General features: G+C 39.1%; 2 protein-coding genes across 5 annotated transcripts in view; one reads left to right on the forward strand and one right to left on the reverse strand.

Moving 5' to 3' along the window:
- The window catches only part of LOC144651071 (nucleolar protein 6-like), a 36220-nt gene extending 20362 nt beyond the window's left edge, over positions 1-15858 (reverse strand). For both annotated transcript variants that reach the window (XM_078511052.1, XM_078510980.1), the window contains exons 1-17: positions 15723-15858; positions 15463-15606; positions 14108-14227; positions 12879-13058; positions 11752-11920; positions 10812-10955; positions 8919-9079; positions 8231-8351; positions 7932-7996; positions 7216-7317; positions 6315-6430; positions 5706-5883; positions 4837-4956; positions 4082-4230; positions 3115-3334; positions 2650-2776; positions 1696-1850 (exon numbers count right to left, since the gene is read on the reverse strand). In XM_078511052.1, coding sequence (XP_078367178.1) covers positions 1696-1850; positions 2650-2776; positions 3115-3334; positions 4082-4230; positions 4837-4956; positions 5706-5883; positions 6315-6430; positions 7216-7317; positions 7932-7996; positions 8231-8351; positions 8919-9079; positions 10812-10955; positions 11752-11920; positions 12879-13058; positions 14108-14227; positions 15463-15606; positions 15723-15782 — 2331 coding nt within the window. In that variant the 5' untranslated portion in view covers positions 15783-15858. The remainder of the gene's footprint in view (positions 1-1695; positions 1851-2649; positions 2777-3114; positions 3335-4081; positions 4231-4836; positions 4957-5705; positions 5884-6314; positions 6431-7215; positions 7318-7931; positions 7997-8230; positions 8352-8918; positions 9080-10811; positions 10956-11751; positions 11921-12878; positions 13059-14107; positions 14228-15462; positions 15607-15722) is intronic.
- A 130-nt stretch (positions 15859-15988) lies between these two features.
- Positions 15989-19907, forward strand: part of LOC144650017 (3'-5' RNA helicase YTHDC2-like) — an 81454-nt gene continuing 77535 nt past the window's right edge. For all 3 annotated transcript variants that reach the window (XM_078509823.1, XM_078509686.1, XM_078509764.1), the window contains exons 1-5: positions 15989-16116; positions 16938-17028; positions 18380-18570; positions 19083-19240; positions 19431-19475. In XM_078509823.1, the coding sequence (XP_078365949.1) occupies positions 15996-16116; positions 16938-17028; positions 18380-18570; positions 19083-19240; positions 19431-19475 (606 nt within the window). In that variant the 5' untranslated portion in view covers positions 15989-15995. The remainder of the gene's footprint in view (positions 16117-16937; positions 17029-18379; positions 18571-19082; positions 19241-19430; positions 19476-19907) is intronic.

The raw sequence follows: 19907 nt of genomic DNA on the forward strand, positions 1-19907 counted from the left end.
GAATACTGTTTGTTGACTTCACCAAGGCCTTTGACACTGTGTCACACAGCATATTACTACAAAAGTTGAGCGATCTTGGAATCAGGGGAGATATATGGCTGTGGATAAAACACTATCTTACAGAACGAACACAGTTTGTCAGGATCAACGGGGGGTGCGACTCGGACACACAATCTATATCACACGGAGTACCGCAGGGGTCAGTTCTGGGACCCACATTATTCTCACTCTTCACGAACGACCTACCAGATGCAGTACACTCCGCTGAAACCTATTTGTATGCAGACGATACAACAATTTATTGTATCGCAAATAATATTGATGAACTAACAAATGCACTAAACAATGCACTAACAGAGCTCAAAAGATGGTGCGGAATTCACTGGTACCACACCCAAGCAAATGCAAGGCAATGATAATGCATAGGCAACCATTTATTGGACCCATTCAAGCTTTGAATCTTGGTGACAGCATCATAAACTGGACAACCTCAGAACGACTGTTAGAGGTACAAGTGGACAACAAGATGTCCTGGTCTGATCACGCTGCAAACGTAACGAAGTCCTTTGCGTCCAAACTAAGTTTACTCCGACGTATGCGTTTTCTTCCCCGGGAGCAACTAGAGGACTTCTATACGAAGGTCATATTGCCATCGGTCACGTATGGCCTAGTGCTCTGGGGATCGTGCAATAAGACACACCTCAGTAACCTGGAAAAACTACACACAAGGGCTGGCCGCATCGTATATGGACTACCATGGGGCACCAGCGCTGAAGATGTCCTAACACGTACACGATGGGACAGTTTGGAAGAAGTATATAAGAAACGACTGTCGGAGTTCGTTTTCAAATGTATAAAAGGCCACACCGCCACAGAATTCACGGATCTGTTTGCACAGAAGAACTCGAGCCGCGAAAGCAGAAGAAATGGAGACATCATTCTCCCAAGACCAGAAACGAACATGACTAGGAACTCCATAAAGTACCGAGGAGCAATAGCGTGGAACAGTCTACCCAGCAAGAAATCCACCGATCATTTAAACGAATTCAAGCAATTATTAACCAAATTTGACTTTACTAAAATGAATTTCGATTCCACCGCAGCCCTCATAAAACATAAAGTTAACAGTTACGAATATTATTAATAAGTTAAACTCTGAAATTCAATGAAGCATGCATATAATGTAAATATATATATATATAGATAAACGAAGTTTATAGTTTAGATATTTTAAGGATGTATATAAATTTTATTCTGTAATTAACTAATTTAAGTACACGACCCCACCAGCTGTGCTGATTAATTTATCGTGTTTAAATAAAGTGATTCATTCATTATTCATGGGAGCTGTCACTTCAGGCGGGAAAATACCACTTGACAGCATATCTTTTTGTTGGCTTTCTAAACTTTTAAGCCAATCAAGTTGCAAAATACTGCGCGTGCAATTTCTCTTCCAGCGACAAGACTCTTGTTGGTTTTCAAGATCTAATGTGAGAGCCATGCCAGCTAAAACTATATCAAAATTAACTAAAAATTTCTTGGCTGTTGCAAAAGAAATGGCGCCGAAGACACCAAAAACTTTTTTCTATTGCAAAACAGCACCTGTGCGTAGCGAGCTTTTTTTTTACTTATTTGGAGGACAGCTTTATTCACCCTTCGCCAGAACAGCAAAAAAAGATGATTTCATTTACAAACCTTTAGTACATCTACATGTTGGGATGAAGCAGCCGTTACCAATGAACACTCGCTTTTCAGCAACTTAGCAAGTGTGATGTGAAATGCCGCTTTAATGTGCTGAATGGCGGTTAGCTCGTCAGGCCATTTACCACTTGTCTCGAACTGCAAAACAACTACAAGAGAGGAACAATTTTACACTTTCTGCCTTCAACATAAAATGAGTGAAGTAAAGGTTATTATCTATCATTTTATCAGCTTTATTTTCGGTTAACTGTGGTGGAATTTAAAAAGACACTGTCAAGGGAATTTTTCTGCTTTCCAGTTAAAATGAACATCACGATGAAAATATAAAGTAAATTGTTGTTGAAGGAAGAGGGGAGACGCTGTAAGTGTTAAGCTTTTTTCCAGGCCACAAGGGCAGAACTTGAAAAGTCAACCCAACTTTTTCAAGTTGAGATCTAAAGATCTTGACGGCATCACAATAATATCACTTGTTTATAGCTTCAGTACACTGGCATAGTAATTTTAAACAAAACTGGGCCACTATTTGTTGATTTCCAATGGTGCAAATACGCCTTCAGTGTCCCTTTAAGCTCGGTAGTGAAATGATAAAGACGTAACATTCATCATAATTATCATGTCACGCGCCTGGGACAAAGAAACAGTACATACAGTACGCTATCGACATTGCTGATCCTAGCAGCATTCAGAACGCATATGAACCTAGTAAATGACCTTGCTCACCACGAGAATCTCTGTAGCTCAATTTTCAGAGAACCTGCCGGGTGTTTGGGAGGTCATGGGTTCGATTCCCGTAGGGGATTGTTTTTCTTTGTTCCACACTCATAATATGATGAACCGTGACATTACTTTTTTAATTTCTGTGGTGGAATTTATAACCTGAATGTCACAAGTTTGACATGATTTAACAGTTACTGTAAGAGAACAATTTATAAATATAACAGGTTTTACCTTCCATTGCAGGACACCAACTTGTGTTTTTTATTTCCGAAGGAAGGAGCACGTTGTCTGCTAACTTTTCGTTGGTAATTTGCGGCTTTACTTTACTATTCTTGAAGCAAGGACTTGGCGGAAAAACCTAAAAAACAGTCAGACAGTTAGTCATAATGATTTTGACAACGCAGCGAGCGAAATAATTGCGAACTGATGTAGACTGAGCAAGCGACCATGAAGGGAAATGCAGCTAGTTTACGTAGGATCTGTGAAAGATATCATCAGCAAAAAATAGAAATGCAAATAAAATAAGTATACTCTGATAATACGTAGTACACTTTAAGCGAAAACGGCGCGCCGCGATAGAACACAAATTGAAAGCAATAATAATGCAACCGTGGACAGCTGTTTCGACTCGAGCTCTTTAGCTAATACACCTTGCTGATGAGACCCAGCCAGGTCTTATTCTTTTTAATACTGTACCTCGGTTCCTCTGAAAACTGGGCTAATTCCCTGAAGCGAGTTGACATTGAGCGGCAAGTCCAGCGCACGGATCTGTTTACACAGAGCATTATACACCTGGATCACTTGCTGAGCTTCCTCATCACCTGTTCCACTGTCACGTGATGCGGCATGAGCCTGCAGTACACAGTCCAGCTGATTTGCAACATAGGAAAGCGATGTCGGGTCAACACCACCATGTCTGGAAAAGAAAAAAAAATCTAAAATTCTCCCTTTCCCGGTGGGACAAGTGTACATGACTTTCCAGCAGGGGTGCGGGTGAGGAATGACCAACTTTAGTTTAGCATGATGGAATGATAGGCTACCCCGCACCCTCTCCACTGACACATTTTGAAATGTTGTCCTAAAAGTTCATTAGCACCCATTTATTTCCTGGGTTGAGAAAGGCACTGTGAGAGAAAAGTGTCCCGTCCAAGAACATAACACTTAGACCGTAGGAGTCAAAAGAAATGGCGCCTTCTTGCACCTTGCGCTGACACGTACAATGTAAATTGTCTCGCTTGGAAGCGAAGAAAAGAAATATGCACAACAAAGTCATTCCTTGTACACCTTCTTTATAAAAAGCGACAAATGAAAGAACCAAATGTCGTTGGAAAACATGAAAGAGTTTTAAACCAATTTTTCGAAATGGAATTACAGTTGATACCCGAAAAAGCACCTAAGCAGTTTAAAAATGTGCAACCAAGTAATTCAGTATGCATGAAAACCGCTTTCATTCTGACAAAAAGTGATCAGGTGAAAACACAGCACAGTCCTAGTTTGAAGACACAAGGTGATATGAATTGTTGCTCATAGCTGGCAACCGTGGGTGATTGTCAACAAAGTACCGGTAACCTGCGATCAGGCGTTCTTTTTTTTTCGCGGCGGGAGGGAAGAGAAAAAAAAAATGCCTGCTCGCAGGTTATCGACAAAGAGGAATATAATTTACCTTTGAACAAGATGTTTAATAATTCTTTCACAAATGGTTCTTTTCTCCGCTATGCTGTTACAAGGCCAAACCACAGCCTCGAGAATAGAGCCATCTTTAAATCGGCGTAACTCTGATTTCTCACCCCAAAACGCGCGGAAGGACGCCGCCTGGGAAAACAAAAACGCAAAATGAAAACAGAAAAGTGTGAATTGTGTTTCATGCAGTTTGATACAGGGTTTGCATATAAAGCTTCCAAGCAAGCTCCTTTTGTCCAATACCGTAAAATGCCGGTTGTGAGCCCTGGGTTAAAACAGATTTTTAAGGAGAGGGGTTAAAGTTATACTGTTGTAACTGTGGCAAGTTATATCTGGGGCCTTAGAAGTGGCATTAAAAACTATTTAGAATTGAGTGGACAAGAAACGACTTAAATGCTTATGAACAATTTACTGCAAGGAGGTCATCATGACTGGATGGTTTGATCTGTGTTCTTCTTGCAAACCTATCCATTGCCAACAACTATTTGAGAAGAGAGTTGTGTGAAGGCGTTTGTAAGTAAAGCTAATGAGGGCTTAAAGCTATGCTAGTAGTGGCAAATTAAATATGGAGAAAACTTCAGAGCCCAACCATGAAATTCAGACAAAATTGCAAGACAAGTTTTTTTTACTTTTTAGTTATGGAAAACTGTGCATTAGATATGTAGAGTTTACTCTTTTTTAGCGTTTCATTCCTAACAGCTGTACATGCATTGTACAATAATAACTATAGTCACCCACCTCGGTACTGTCTGCTGGGGGTCCTGTGTCAAGCACAGCATCTGCATTATCAGAATTCAACAGCAAGCCCAGTGTTACACTGCTCTGACTTCTGGAGGGCGGCGATTTGTTCACAGGCCACTATATCAAAAGACAAACAAGTTAGATGATTGTTTGATAGCATCCTTATGGTCATAGCATATAAACAACTTATAGGCCGTATTACTGTTTTTGGCGCCATATTGACGGGTAGGCAACTCAGTTAGAGATTACCGTGTAACTGTGTTTGTATGGGAATCTGACGGCAAATAATTTTTCAAAAATCCAATTCTGGACAACTTATTAATCACCAAGTCAGTCTTTCTGAAGAAATATAGCATGATAAATTTTGCATTAACTGAAAAACTTGGAAAAAATCTGGAACTCGTAATTTTTTCCGAGTTTTTCAGTTAATGCAAAATTTATCATGCTAAACTTATGAATCTTAAAATTAAGATACTACGCAAAAGCTTTTATTGACAAGGTTTGAATGATGTTGCTAGGCTAGAAAGCATTCTGTTGTGTTTTTAATTTTCCATACATGTATCTACAATTTTTTCGCGTAAACTGCATCAATTTGCGGAAAAATATAGACAAATGTATGGAAAATTTAAAAGGTAACTGGAGGATTTCCAGCACAGCCACATGCGTCAAATCTGAAGAATACAATCCTTTCCTTAGTACCTCAACTTTTCGATTCAAAAGTTCATCAGAATTGAAAAAAATATTTGCCACTGGATTCCCATACAAACACTGTAAATTCTGATGGCGTTGCCTACTCCTCAAAATGGCATCGAAAACCGTGATAAGGCCTATTTGCCTTATCAGCACATGTAGAATAGGTAAGTCACCTGACACGGGGCTTGTGGTTCAAAGCACAGCATCTCTACTCTCTGCCCCAGACCTCTACTGACAAGGTGAAGCAGCCAATCAGTAACAACTGGGGTCCAGTCTCCAGGATGATCTATAAGGTGGTTGAGCAGGTCTTTTTTCTTGCAGACTACTTCTAAAGCACTAATATTTGGAATTCTGCAAGAAAATGTCATAGTAAAAGTGAATCCTAAACACAAATTTGAACACAGCTTTGTTGAGTTCTCAAATTTTGCAGATGGACCCCTGCAGGTGGACAACAAGGGTCTTGCAATGGTCATGAAATCATATTACTTTAATGAAATTATTTTTTACATGATTTTGTATAGAATATTGGAGTCGTTCTATTTTAGTTTTGCTTTAATGTTTCAAGCATCCTGGATGCAAGCTCATCACCTAACTGATACTGCAATTTACTTTTTGCTTTTCTGTACTGCACCTGCACAATACGACTAGGATTGTTAATTTTCTACTCCCCCCAGAATGGGATGTTATACCATCACAGAGTTATCTCCAGCATTTAATTCACCAGTGCCCGCTGCATATCAAAACAAAATTTCACTTAACAATATTGACATGATTGTACTTACTGTAAAAATTGATCAAATGTCTGTGTAAATGGAACAGGTTTCATGAAGAGCATTTCAAAGCCATCCATAAAACTACTGTCCAAAAATTCCAGAGATAACCTGGCTTCATGCTGCAACTAGGAATTAATAAAGGAAAGGAATGTCAAATGTACAGTTCTAAATGAAAGCGAGTTGACATTTTTTTTGTGACATGAGTCACAAGTCTCAAGAAATATGAGAAGTTTCTTACATGCTTAAGAACTGAGAGCTAAGCTTCTAACAAGAGTGACCTTGCACATACACTGTACTGTTGATGGGTCTTGACATCAGACCCAGTGTACAGTGTATGTATCTCAAAATACATATATGACTGGATTTTTGAAAACATGGTCTCCGGTTCAGCAAAACTTTTTCGCCTGTCGCCTGGCGATAGCCAGGAGTCAGGCCAGCCTGGCGCTTGAAAAAGCAGGGGGCTTGGTGTCTTGAAGGGTTTTGGCATGCAGCCCAGGCTTCAGGCTACAGGGTGGTACCATGCCAACCAGCAGGTCTCATAACCCAGGGGGGTGGGGTGGGTTCAAAAAGTGGACACTTGGACTAAAAAACTGATTTTTTGGTCTTTTTTGGTTTTCGTCAGCAGAACTGGCCTGGTTAGGCTACAAGGTTAGGTTGCGGCAGTGATCCAGCTGGGCAAAACTCAGGTGAGTGTGTTTGTTCGCCAGTGACTGCTTGACTTTGCTTGATTGACTGACAAAGCCTTTGATTTTCCTGGCAAAGTGCCAGTGAGAGGTTTGTGTTGCTGACACGGTTTTCAAAAATTCAGTCATATATATGTATATTAAATAATTATTATCAAGAAAAATATTAATACTAAATCCCCAAAGGGATGAAACCTTTCTTGGTTAACATGACATAGTTTACTCACTCTCCTGTATTGTGCCGCAGTCATCCCAGCACACAAGTTAAGGTGGCCAGAGGGGTCCACAAACACCACATCAAATCCTGCATGGAAATCTGCCTTGGATGGCTGCAAGAATGACACAATAAATAACCAACACTTAATAGTTTGAATACAGTGACATGGGGATTGGTCATTGATGTTATAATTATGTACTAGGGGTAACCATGGACTTGGAAGTGCGGGCCTTGATAGACAGAAGAGTTGTCTTGTGAGGGGTCATGGAATTATCGAAAGAGAGGAGGTACTCAAGCGAGTTTGCACGCTTTTGAGACTGGACCAGAAGCAGGATCCAAGCTTACATTTTGAAAGTGAACACTGAATTGGGGATATCTCAAAAACGCGGAGTTACAAATGGCTGAAAATTTTCAAGAACATTCCCAGGCGAATAAAGATCATCTGCTCAGTGGCACAGTATCTCAAGGGGAGTAGGGCAAAAACATGTAAAGCTGGGTTCTTATAAATTGTGAAAGCAAATTAAAAAAATAAATGACTGAGATTTTTGGGCCAGTAGAATTAGGTCATATTGAGGTGGTTGAAAGGTGTCAGTATAGTTCTACTGACAGTAGCATGTTGTCCAGTTGTCCAGTGTATATAGAATGGTGATCTCCAGATTAAAACAATGTGCATGTACTCATACAACTGTAGCATGCATTTAACAAGACCGCACAGAATCAGCTTACCACATTACTATCTTTGCTTTCTTCTCTAGTCATTGTTATTCCTTCTTTTGTCCAATCGGTTGATCCTGAGATGAATTTAGAAAGCAATATACTAATTATGGTACCAGCAAATATATGAATATTCTAGAAAGGATCTTGCAAAGGTTGTGTACATGTACATGTACACCAATGAGGAAATCTCCACTTATTAAAAGTGTATTCCTTTGAAGAAAAAAAATTCAAATTTCTTTGAGGAAAAAAGTCCAAGGGCTGGGGGACCCCAAAAATAAAGTGAGAGAGATCAGTTGTTAAACACCTACCAAGGAACTGCAGGAAAACTCTAAGAATCTGGTACGAGCTCATGTGCTTGTTGATCTTTTTAACTGACAGCAAATGAGAGATGAACATGGACACCAAAAATCCACTGCAACGACCTTGACCCTGTGTAAAGAAATAACAGATAACCGAGGTTTCAGACATGTACTGCAGCCAGTCAGTACATGTGTAGTGACCCACAGTTTGTGGTGCATCGCTCTGGATTCTGTAGCATGACGGTGACAAGTAGTATGTCTACTTGCCCTTGGATGGAATGGTAGTCCATTGTAGGATTACCCCACAGCACTCTTGTTACATTGCCACACGCACTTTACCAACACCAAGGGCCAGTTCTCTCTATGGCACATGCCTGCAGGGAATCATGGTAGCTGTATATGTTGAATTTCAGCATTGCCACATCTTACGCATGTTTTTTTTTGCTAAATACAACTACCATGATTCCCTGCAGGCACGTCTCATAGAGGGAATTGGCCATTTTATTAATAACAATAATGTTATACCATATTCTATACCAGGTGACAAGGGCCACTATGACACTGTGTATTTTGTAAGACAACATGACAAAGAAGAGTCCAGGGCTTGAACCATTGACTGTCGCACTTTGAGTTGGACACATATGAACAAACACTTAACCAACACACCTCTAACCAAAACAATGCAAAACATTCAAACCTGGTCAAGTTCCCGCTGATGCAGCCAAACTTTAATAAGAGCCACAGCATCTTTCATTCCTGGGAAATCGGTGATACACTTGTACAGATGGTGAAGATGCTGTTCCAGGAACATGTCTGACAACACTGACGCATTGTAATGAGGTGTTGGTATCCCTGTGTCTAAAAACACATCAGAAAACAACAAAAGAAATACTGTCGTCAAAAGGGGTCACATGTGCATTCTTTGGTTTTAAAGCTACATAATGTACAACCCACGTTCCCTACTTAGTGTGTGAAGAAATCACCTAATAATAATAATAAAATATTTGTAAAGCGCCAATATCATAGGGGGTCACAAATTGTTATATTAGTAAATAATAAAGATGGTAAATTTTAAGCTCGGTAATAAATAATAAAGATAAGATGTTCTACATGACATGAGCATGTCCCATGCTGGTGTCATGTAGAACATCTTATCTTTATTAAATTGTTATATTGTATATGTGCATTCTTTGGTTTTAAAGCTACAACCCACCTTCCCTACTCAGTGTGTAAAGAAGTGCATGTAATAATAATAATAAATAATAATAAAATATTTGTATAGCGCCAATATCCTTAAATTTCTAAAGCGCTTTACAGAAGTAACATTAAAACTGATTAAAAACACTATTGAAAAATAGTAAAAGAAGTTACAAATTAAAATACTTAAAATTTTAAGACAAATAAAAAAAGTTGCTAAAAAATTAATAACATAAAAATGCTTTTTTAAAAAGTTCGTGTTGATAGCCTGGGGCTAATGGATTTTATCCTTCCAGTGAAATTTTTCAGGAAAATTTTTTGAGGAAATTAACCATACCAGTTTATAACAATTTTTTGGGTCAGTGAAAATGACTTTCGGGCTAGTACCGGTATGTACAACCTGGCTACAGCTTGTCTAAGGGGCAAGCTGGAAAATTGAATTTTATTGCACCCTGCCTACTACTGGTAATATGTTGTTTACAAAATAAGGTACTGTGCATGTAAGCAAATAGACATTCAAGAAAGGGGGTTCATAAAACAGAATGGACTGTATGCCTTAAATTGCTGGAAAATTAAGAGGGATTAAAAATGTCCCAATCTTTAATTTACATTTACAGTGCGACACACCTTACCGTGGCCACCCGACAAACTTTTTTACAAGTGTCATCTTGTAAAATTTTACGTTTTGACTGCGTTTTGTTGACAAATATGACATAACAATTATCTATTTAAATTTATTATATAGCTACAATAGTACGCACGCTCTGATTGGCTGCTGAGCGGGCATTATTTTCTTGTAATGACCGGGCATTATGAAAATTGTTCTCGGCTCGACGGTTTTTTGAGTTGTGAGTGAAAGCTACTAGCAAGGGGGGCAAAAACAACAAAAAATGCCAACAAAATATAACTATCTTTTCAATAACTGAAAGAAAAATATAAGCATACCGATACTTCTTTAGTATGAGCGACAATGAGAGCCACAGAGAGCGAGAGCGAGTTTTACCTCCAGTGTTTTTTCCCTTGATTATACTTTTTTTTTGAATAGTGCTTAAAGGCCATATAATAAATAACTTATTAACCTCGTCCGTTCGGTCATTACAGGGGAATCTCAGACCTCGACCTTGATGTCAAGGACATCAAGGCCTCAGTCTGAGATTCCCCTGTAATGACCGAACGGACGAGGTTAATAAGTAATATGTATTCAACTTTGCAAGGAGGCGTATTCGTCAAACTGATAATGATATTATGAAAACACACTTGTGAAAAAGTTTGTTGGGTGGCCACGGTAAGATGCGTCGCACTGTAATTGTAGCTCTTTAACAGTTATTTTAATTTTTACTGGCACTTTACATGTGTAGCTGATAATAATCTATGGGTGACATTTTCAACTGACCTGCCCCATCATCTGCCACGCCCTCCTCTCCTTTGAACCAATTCTGCCTGACATTACTCTTGTTTGGAGAAAACCTCTGAGGCTTGAATGTGCCTTCTGACAAGCAGGGATGCAATCTGATGACAAACTGTTTTCCAGCCTTACCTGTGAGAAGAAGCTGTTAGCATTTTTTTTATTTTTTATCATTAGAATTAATAATGGACCTTGGTATGGTATGGTGATGGTTCTTGTGTAGGGCATTTACAAAGCTCAATACACTTCACAGTAAGAGTTACTGGACGAGATTGGACATCAGCAATTTATCAGGCGCCTTTGGCAGCTGCTATGGGAGGCATGGTGGCCTAATGGTTAGTGCACCGGACTCTGGATTGAGCGGTCCGGGTTCGGAACCTGGCCGGGATCACTGTGTTGTGTTCTTGGGCAAGACACTTTACTCTCACAGTGCCTCTCTCCATCCATGTGTATAAAAGGGAAATGGGTACCAGCGACATAATGCTGGGTGGGTACCCTGCAATGGACTAGCATCCTATTCAGGGGGGAGTATAAAAATCCTAGCCGCTTAAGGCTACTGAAACAGGCATAAGCTCCGCCCGAATGGGCCGCATGGCTCAAGGCTTCCTTATTTTTGGCAGCTGCTATCTGTCCATGTATGCATATGATCTTGTCCCACCCCCCAACCCATGGATACATGTACTTATAAGTAGACCAGACCACAACACAGGGAGCTCCGTACTCTACTGTTTGTGATAAGTGTGTGATTTCTTTAACATTCCCTGCTGACCATAACACTGAAAATGCAGGAGATGGGAGATGTTCTGATCTGAGAAGGCTAGAATATCTAACCATTTGTAGATGTCATTATTACAAAGGCAGCACATTCAGATGCCTCAATTATTTTAAAACCCTGAGTGTCATGCAGATTAGTGATTTAATTGCTTACCTTTAGGCTTAAGCCTAAGGATTGGCCTCAACACCTCACCATTCATGTGAGTGAACTGGACACTCTCAAACAAAGAGCTCTTGGTTAAATGTGATGCTAGGACAGACAGATATAGAGCTCGCTTGTGATGGTATCTAAGGTTCAGATAGTCCTTTGGTTGAAAACATTCCTAATGTAGAAAAATATTGATGAATAAATAAATATTAAATAATATTTTAATTAAAAATATAATCTGTTAATTGATAGAGTGTGCATCCATGTACATTGTAGTACTTGCATGGTGCTTGACAACTCTCATACAATAGATAGATAGATAGATAGATAGATAGATAGATAGATACTTTATTAGTGTGAAATAATCTTAGCTTTACAGCTAGTTTACAGTTATTTCACGAAATTAAAAACTAAAATCTAAATTAATTAAAATATATACAATATAAAAATGCTAGCTACTATAGATAATATAATTAACATGATTAAAAATATAAAAAATTAAAACACCCTTGATTGATTAACATCGCTATAAAAAGTCCTAAAAAATAAAAACTTACAATTTAAAACGTTAAATTTCGAATGTTGCGTATAAAATCTTTGGTGTTTACAATGTTCATACCAGTACGTGGTGAACATATAAGATCTCTGTCAAAGTTTAATACCCCTGTTAGCACTGGTTAATTTTTATTTTATTCATCAAGAGCTGGCCATTTGATTATTCAATACTTGTCAAATGTAAGTCGATGTATTTCTCATCTAAAGAGACACAACTCTTGTCTCACAAGGGGAGAGTCTTGTCTTGAGAGAAGATGGAATCTGAAAAAAACCTGGCAAGCAGCCTACTGCATGTGATAAATTTGAATTTCAAGGCACATAATTCTAGTGCTACACAAAGATGACTAAGAATAAATTAATTAGTATAGCAACTCTCTAAGCTTGTAATTTTACTGGTCCTCTAGTGTAGCAGTTGCTATTGTTTTGGGGAGAAAGGAGCATTTTTCCAGCTGTTGTTTCTTCTGTTGCATGCTCTCTGACTCTCGAAAGGTAGTGAGTCATTCATGTGAAATCTTGCAAGAGATGCCACCCAATGCTGAGAATGAGTGAATGTTATGCTGTCATAAAAAATCTCTTACCTTGGGCATCTGAACAATAATATCCACGTTCAAGTCTGGTTTTGTTACTGTGCCAAGAAGGTAACTTCCAACCACTTTGACACTCACTGGTTTGCGGAAACAGAACTTTCCTTTCACAGGGGAGGAGGTGGATGGGAGGGGAAATTTGGTTCCCCTTGGAAGACACGAATGGTCTGCCACCTACAGTCAAGAAAGCAAATAATAATAATTTGTAAAATTAAATATTTTGCACCATTGTTTTATACATAAAAAACCTATTGGAACAAGGAGGGGACAAAATCAAAAAAATAATAATAAACCCACATCTGACTCAAAGCACATACATGTAAACTTGGAAAATAAAATAATTATACACGTTATTCCAAAATGGCAGGAAATACATTAATTATTCTTTTGTGTTCATGTTAATTGGCCCTCATTGCCTTGATCACAACTGCAAAATTCAAAACAATCTGTGGCTTAAAACAAGGCGATAAGGGCCAATAATATTAACATGTAGACAAAAGAATAAATAAATGCATTTTCTGCCATTTTGGAATAAGGTGTAATGCTTTTCTTCATATTAAAGGAGAAGTTAACTCCAGAACAGCCATTTATTTTCTTTATGCCTTTATGCCTTTATTCACCAAAATTTCAGCCTCCAACGTGCGTTATAACCCTACAAAATATTTCCCTTAACTCGACCACAGAACGCCACCATCTTGGAGCTTGTAATGTATGCGTGAGGTCAAAGAGCTCAGCCTGAAGTTTGGTGAAAATTTTAAATGCAAGCAACTCCTTGTAGTGGCTTTTTGTAGTCACTGTGGCTTTTGTTTGTCACAATGCCTGTTTGTACATCTCCATTTTGCTCAAATAGAGCTCCATAAGATACAAAAAATTAAAGAAGGAGTCAAGACTATTAACATTAATTTTTCCGCCAAACTTCAAGCTGAGCTCTTTGACGTCACGCATACATTACCAGCTCCAAGATCGCGGGGTTCAGTTGTGGAGTTTTGGAAAAGATTACGTAGGGTTATAGTGAAAGTTGGAGGCTGAAATTTTGGTGAATAACATACCTTTGTATAAACTTTTTATTGGCGTAAAGAAAATAAAGGGCCATTCTGGAGTCAACTTCCCTTTAAGCCACGATGGCCCCTTCATGTACAAGCTGTACTTGTTCTAATTAGATAGGGTACACTAGTCTTTTAGTCAGTGTACATTATTCCTTCTATGAACAACTTAAATCTAACCTCATGTTCCTTTTTCCCATCAGGTAAAGCCAGCAGTAGATTATTCAGCTCACGCAGAACTTCATCAAGAGCTTTATTTCTGTCTTTCTTTGGTTGAACTTCAGAGAGAAGTTCAGTTATCTATGAGGGAAATTAAATAAAACACTTTAAACCTTCTTGCTATACCATATAATTATGTACATGCAGCTCATACAGAGAAATTGATAAAGTCTTGGTTACTGACAAAAGTGCTTGGAAGGGAGGGGGGGGGGGTCTGTGATGGACTTGCATAAATATCCAGAGGAGTAACAATTTTTTAATGAAGATGAGATGTTCAACATGACACGAGCATAGTCCCTGACAGGAACTGAACCCATGGCCTCCCCGATACCGGTTGGGTGCTCTACCCAACTGAGCTACAAGAGACTCGTTGTGAGCTGGGCCATTTACTAGGTTGATAAGTGACATGTGTCCTGCATACTGCTAGGATCAGCAATGTCAAATTCATCAAGTTTGTAGTAAATAATAAAGATGAAGAAAGATAAAGAAAGAAGATCTTTTAGTTTAACAAAGTTGTTCATTTCTAAAGAAAATTATGTTGTACTGTAATTATTGAAAGATGATTGTATGGGTAGATAACCCACTATTAATAGCAAATTTTGAAAAGCTGATGTTTTAAGCAATAAGGCCTGGCCAAACGGAGACACAAGTAGATAGCTAGTTGTAAGAGCAAACCTTGCACCAACAAGGGGCTAATGTTTAAAAAGCAGACTTTCATGACTTGTGTTGACTTGCGTTCACTTTGGTCAAGATCAACTTTCTGCACATAAGTCAACTTTTGTAAATGTTTTCACCATAGTGAGGCCTACCAATGCAAGTCAATGTAAGTCAATGCAAGTCTTGGTTTACTTCAGGTACTGAATTGCAGCGTGTACAGTTGCATTAAAATCGTTTTTTTCAATGACAACTGGCGACTCATTTGGGAGTAAACTTCTATTCCATCTGACCAGCCGATGCAAGTCTGTCCAGCAAGTTCAACTTGCGACAGTTGTGTCCACTTGCGTTAAAACCGTTTGGCACAGGATCTTTTTAAATTTAGCTCTTGAGTGGAGCGACGTGTTAGCCCCTTTGTCAGGGCAAACCCTACCCAGACAAAGGGCTAAGTGCAAACATAAGCTTTGAAAAATTTGTTACCTGGTGGTTTATTTACCTTTAGTTTATTAACTTCAGTTGAATCAAATAATATTCTGTTGACTATGTCATCAGGGCGGGCTAACATAGTATTGTTAATTTAATAAAGGGTTAATAGAGTATAAATTGTCCTTTCTTACAAGGAGATATACATGTAAATGTGCTTTTGTTGATTTCCTACAAACCTGCATACGGAAAAGACTAGACTTGAAAAGGTTTTCAGTTTCTTTGAGGGCATTTATCTCTTCACTGGTAGGGGGACGGTACAGACTGTCCTTGTAGCTCGTGCTCTTTGCTCCATGTGCTTCTCCATTCGTGACAACAGCTTTCTACAAAATTCATGTAAAGGAGGGAATGAAACAAACACAGTTGGAGAGTGAAAACATAGAGAGCTGGCCTTCGAGTGTTGTTTACATTGAACGGTGATTCATTTTGGCTGTTTTACCTTTTTGGAAGCATTATTGACTTTAACAGAGTCTTCTGTAGCGTCTGTCTTACGCTTCATCTTACTGATCACCACTTCTTGCTATAAAGCAACGTAAATAAGTCTTCAAAAACAAGCACGCTAGTCCGCCATAATTCTCACGTGGAACTAAGCTATTTCATTAGGGAGGGGTAGGTTGGGGAATGTGGCTTTCTGAGCCTTTGTTGTCAGCGCTCAAATATTCATCCTGTACTCCTTGTACGCTGTAATGAAGTGTGACCGACGAAATCAAAGATGGCCGCCACTGGGCCGTCAAAGACATCCAAAACACAGCGAGAAATTTGTGTTAAGGAGGAGTTAAAGATCGCTGTAAAGATTGCCCTTGACAGATTTAGATTTGAAGAGAACCAGAAAGGTAATACCGGCATTCGTTTTGTTGTTTAAAAGTGTGATTAACGTAATTTGTGAAGGCGCTCTTTGTGTGATAAGGAACGCACACATCTCCAATTATAACAGCTGTTTCTAGACTCTTTTTAACAGAAACAAGTAATATCCGATCGTGTTCACGCGTAGCAAGGGCTGTTTCCTCTCATCTCATTAGTGTGTGCGTGACGACAGTATAAATATTCATGAGGAATGTTACTCAGAGCAGTTTTTTTGAAGGTACAACGAGATGGGAAAAAAAATTTCTGGAACGATGATAAGCTCAGGGCATGTAGTGACTTGCTTTCTCCACTCATTCTTGTGTGCACGTACATTTGTGATTTTATTCTTGCGACATTTCACGTCATTTGAACAGGATGAGCTTGCCTCTTATTGCTGCCACATAAACATGTCTCTGTGACATGTCTTTGTAACATGACCCAAGGAACAAGGAAGGGTCATTCCACCATTCCATTTTATATCCACAGCCCCCCCCCCTGTTGACGATGTAAGTCGAAATTTACCCCCTAAGAAAAAAGATCAAAATGCCGACATACTGTCCCTTCAGAAAAGCCCGAATTTTTCTTAATCCCATCAGAAAAAAAACCACTTTTTTCTCATTTTTTCTTTCCCCCCCAAAAAAAATTTTGGCCCAGAAACCTCGGCGGAGGGGGGGGGGGGGGTATTATGAATTTTTGTTTGGAATGACCCGAAGCTGATGGTCATTTAAAGTGATCTATGTAGAGGATAGGTGGACCTTGTTATTGTAAGTTTGCAAATTTCACAAATATGTTCTTTTCTTGTTTACCCCAGTTTTAGAGTTTCCTTCGTCATTTACTTCTGTAGAAAGGGCATATGTACACAGACTATGCCAGAACCTGGGATTGAAATCTAAAAGCAAAGGGTAAGCTTTAATGTACATGTACTGTACATGTATATCATACATTTACATGTCTGTCACTAATCTTTCAGTAACACAGTCAGGTTTAACCACCCCTGCCAGTCCTTTACAAGCTTCGCTTTATTGGCTTGAGAAAACCAGTCTCCTTTGCAGCCGTTTTTAGTGTCTCCATGCAACGCTTCTCATTTGTGGGGAGGAGGGTTGCATGATGACACTAAAAACAGCTGCAAAGGAGACTAGATAAATCAGGAGTTTGAGAAAATAAGGTAAACTTGTGTACAGTAATTGCAGCATTTGACTGAAATGACTTTTGGATTTAGGACATGCACCTGGTGGTCAAACTGACTCACAAGTCTACTCAGTATACCTGCATGCAAGTTGCTAGAAAAAAAAAACCCTTCTGAATAAGTACTTGGTTTGGTCCTGCGAAATATTGTATTTAAAGGGCGCGGGGGGGGGGGGGGGGCGCGGGGCGGGGGGGCGGGGGGGGGGGTAGGTTTAGTTCCCCCCCCTTCCCCTGGTGAATTTTCTATTTGTTAATGTGGAAGTTTAATATATACAACTAGACAGTACCACACCCAGGTTTATGGGCCCTCAAGGGCTTTGCAGTCGGCCCAGTCACAAGGTAAAAATATCAGCCATGTCCTGCCGCAAGTTGCGAAGTAAGACATCCAAAACTAATGGAAGGAGAAGCAAGGTTGACTGGTGCAAATTGCTTTGTTCTGAGTGTCACACTGCATGTTTTGTGGTCCAGCATGGCTGATTTTGTATCATGTCAGAGGGGTGTGAATAGGGGTATGCAAATCCACAGATCCGTGCTATTTTTTGGCCAAATCCGTCATTCTGCCATTATTTTCATTCAAATCCGAATCCACAATACTTGAAGTTTTTGTGTGGTAAAGTTTAACTGCGACGGACAGTAGATGCTGTCTTTATGCCAATTTTTGTAGATGAAGTCTCGTTTTATGTCTTGTTCAGTTTGGTTTGCAACAATTTTGCAAACACATTGACGAAGACCAACCAAGATTAAACTTTGTGTTCTATACACGATCAGAGTTTCTCGATGGAAGAGTCCGGAATCCAGACAAAAATTCTCAGGGGAACCATGATCTGCTGTATTTTCCAAATTTGTGAATGCGCTCAATGTATCGCAAAAATCCCCAATCCTGCACTTTTTAAGGCCAAATTGGTCGATCTGTAAGCCTATTCACCCCCCCCCCCCTGACATTTGACCTGGTCATGCAAAGCGCCTTTTTTGGTCAGTGAATTACTTATGCAGCAAATACAAGCACAGAGCTCCAGAGCAGTCAGGTTTTCAGTTAAATGTAATCTTACTGCAATTATTTTCTTGTAGAAATGGAAGCAATAGATTTCTTACGGTCACAAAGAAACATGTCAGTACCACTGCCTGTAACAGTATTTTGAAGCTCTCCAGCAATGCCTCTCAACACATTGAACATCTATCAAAAAAGTTTCCTTTAAACATCAAAGAAAGGCAAGAACTACAACCCAAAACTGAAAGATCTACAATAACATTTGACACAGGTGTGTTAAGATGTGCTTTATTATTAGTAGTATGCTGTTCATCACGTGACATAATGATATTTATTGTGTGCAACTTACAGTGTTGATAAATTACTGTCGCTTGCATCTAAACATGAACACATGCAGCTGAAGCATGATCTACCAGTAATTGGTATGAAATCTGGCATGATTGGTCATCAAACACTTGAAGTTTAGCAGACTTTAATCTTTTCTGCATTTTGAAACCAGAATGTGTTGAGCTTTCAGCACGGAAGTTGCATAATGCTGCCAATTAAACTTCAAAAGTTTGATGGCCAATCATGCCATGTTTAATATCCAATTAGATCATGTTTCGGCGGTATGAGTTCATGCTTAGATGCGAGGGATGGTATGTGGATAATTGTATTCAGGAACAGCGTTTGGCTTTTCCAGTCTGGGTGATTGACATTAGATCAGACTGAGTAATTTATAGTGAATAGCCCGTTTGAATCTTTAATTGCATGCATCGTTATTGTGTTCTTTTCTTTCATAAGGTCGTGGTACAAGAGAAAATAAAGTTGTTGGCAAGCTGAATAACAACACCCCTGCAGTTCCGCCAGTGGTTAAAGAAAATGAATTGTCAGCATTCCGCAAGTCTCTGCCAATCTATGAGCTGAGAGAGCACATTTTGAAGCTAATGTCTGAGAACCAGGTAGAGCTTGTGTGCTATACTTTAAAGTGAATTGAGGTATAGGTTACATGTAAGTTTGTTCACAGTATCTGCTCATAGTGAGAACCAAATGTCTCAGGATCCTTGTGCAAGAATACTAACAGTGATGTTTCCCAGAGTGAATCATTTTATATACATTACATCAGTGATGTTTCCATCTCTCTCTCCGCAGATTATTCTTATATCTGGTGAAACAGGGTCCGGCAAAACAACTCAGGTAACAATTAAATAGCCATTCAAAGTCTTTCCACTTGGGGGAATTCCCCCCTTCCCCCTCAAAAAAAATATGTGCAGTGTACTTCCTGAACCCTAACAGTATTTCGTGGTTTACCATAGTTTTCTATAGTTATTATGATTACAAATCCCACCTTGGTTGCTGATCATTGCCAACAAATTAATCAGCAATCTTTCCAATCAGCCAGTTCTTTGAACTTAAGTTAACTAAACGGTGAAAAACTCAAGAAAAAATTAATTATTTTCTTATAAGATAATTGCCTGTAATTTGTTCCAGAGATTTCTGCTTTTATTTGATTCTCATGAGACAGTACTAAGAAACGACAAAGCAAAATGCGCTGGAATAAATTACAGGCAATTATGATGTGAGACAGTTAACCCAATTCTTAACGCAAGTATGATTTCTCTCGAGAAA

Source organism: Oculina patagonica, chromosome 1 (genome assembly GCF_052425735.1).
Source record: "Oculina patagonica isolate OP01 chromosome 1, crgOcupat, whole genome shotgun sequence".
NCBI lineage: Eukaryota > Metazoa > Cnidaria > Anthozoa > Scleractinia > Oculinidae > Oculina > Oculina patagonica.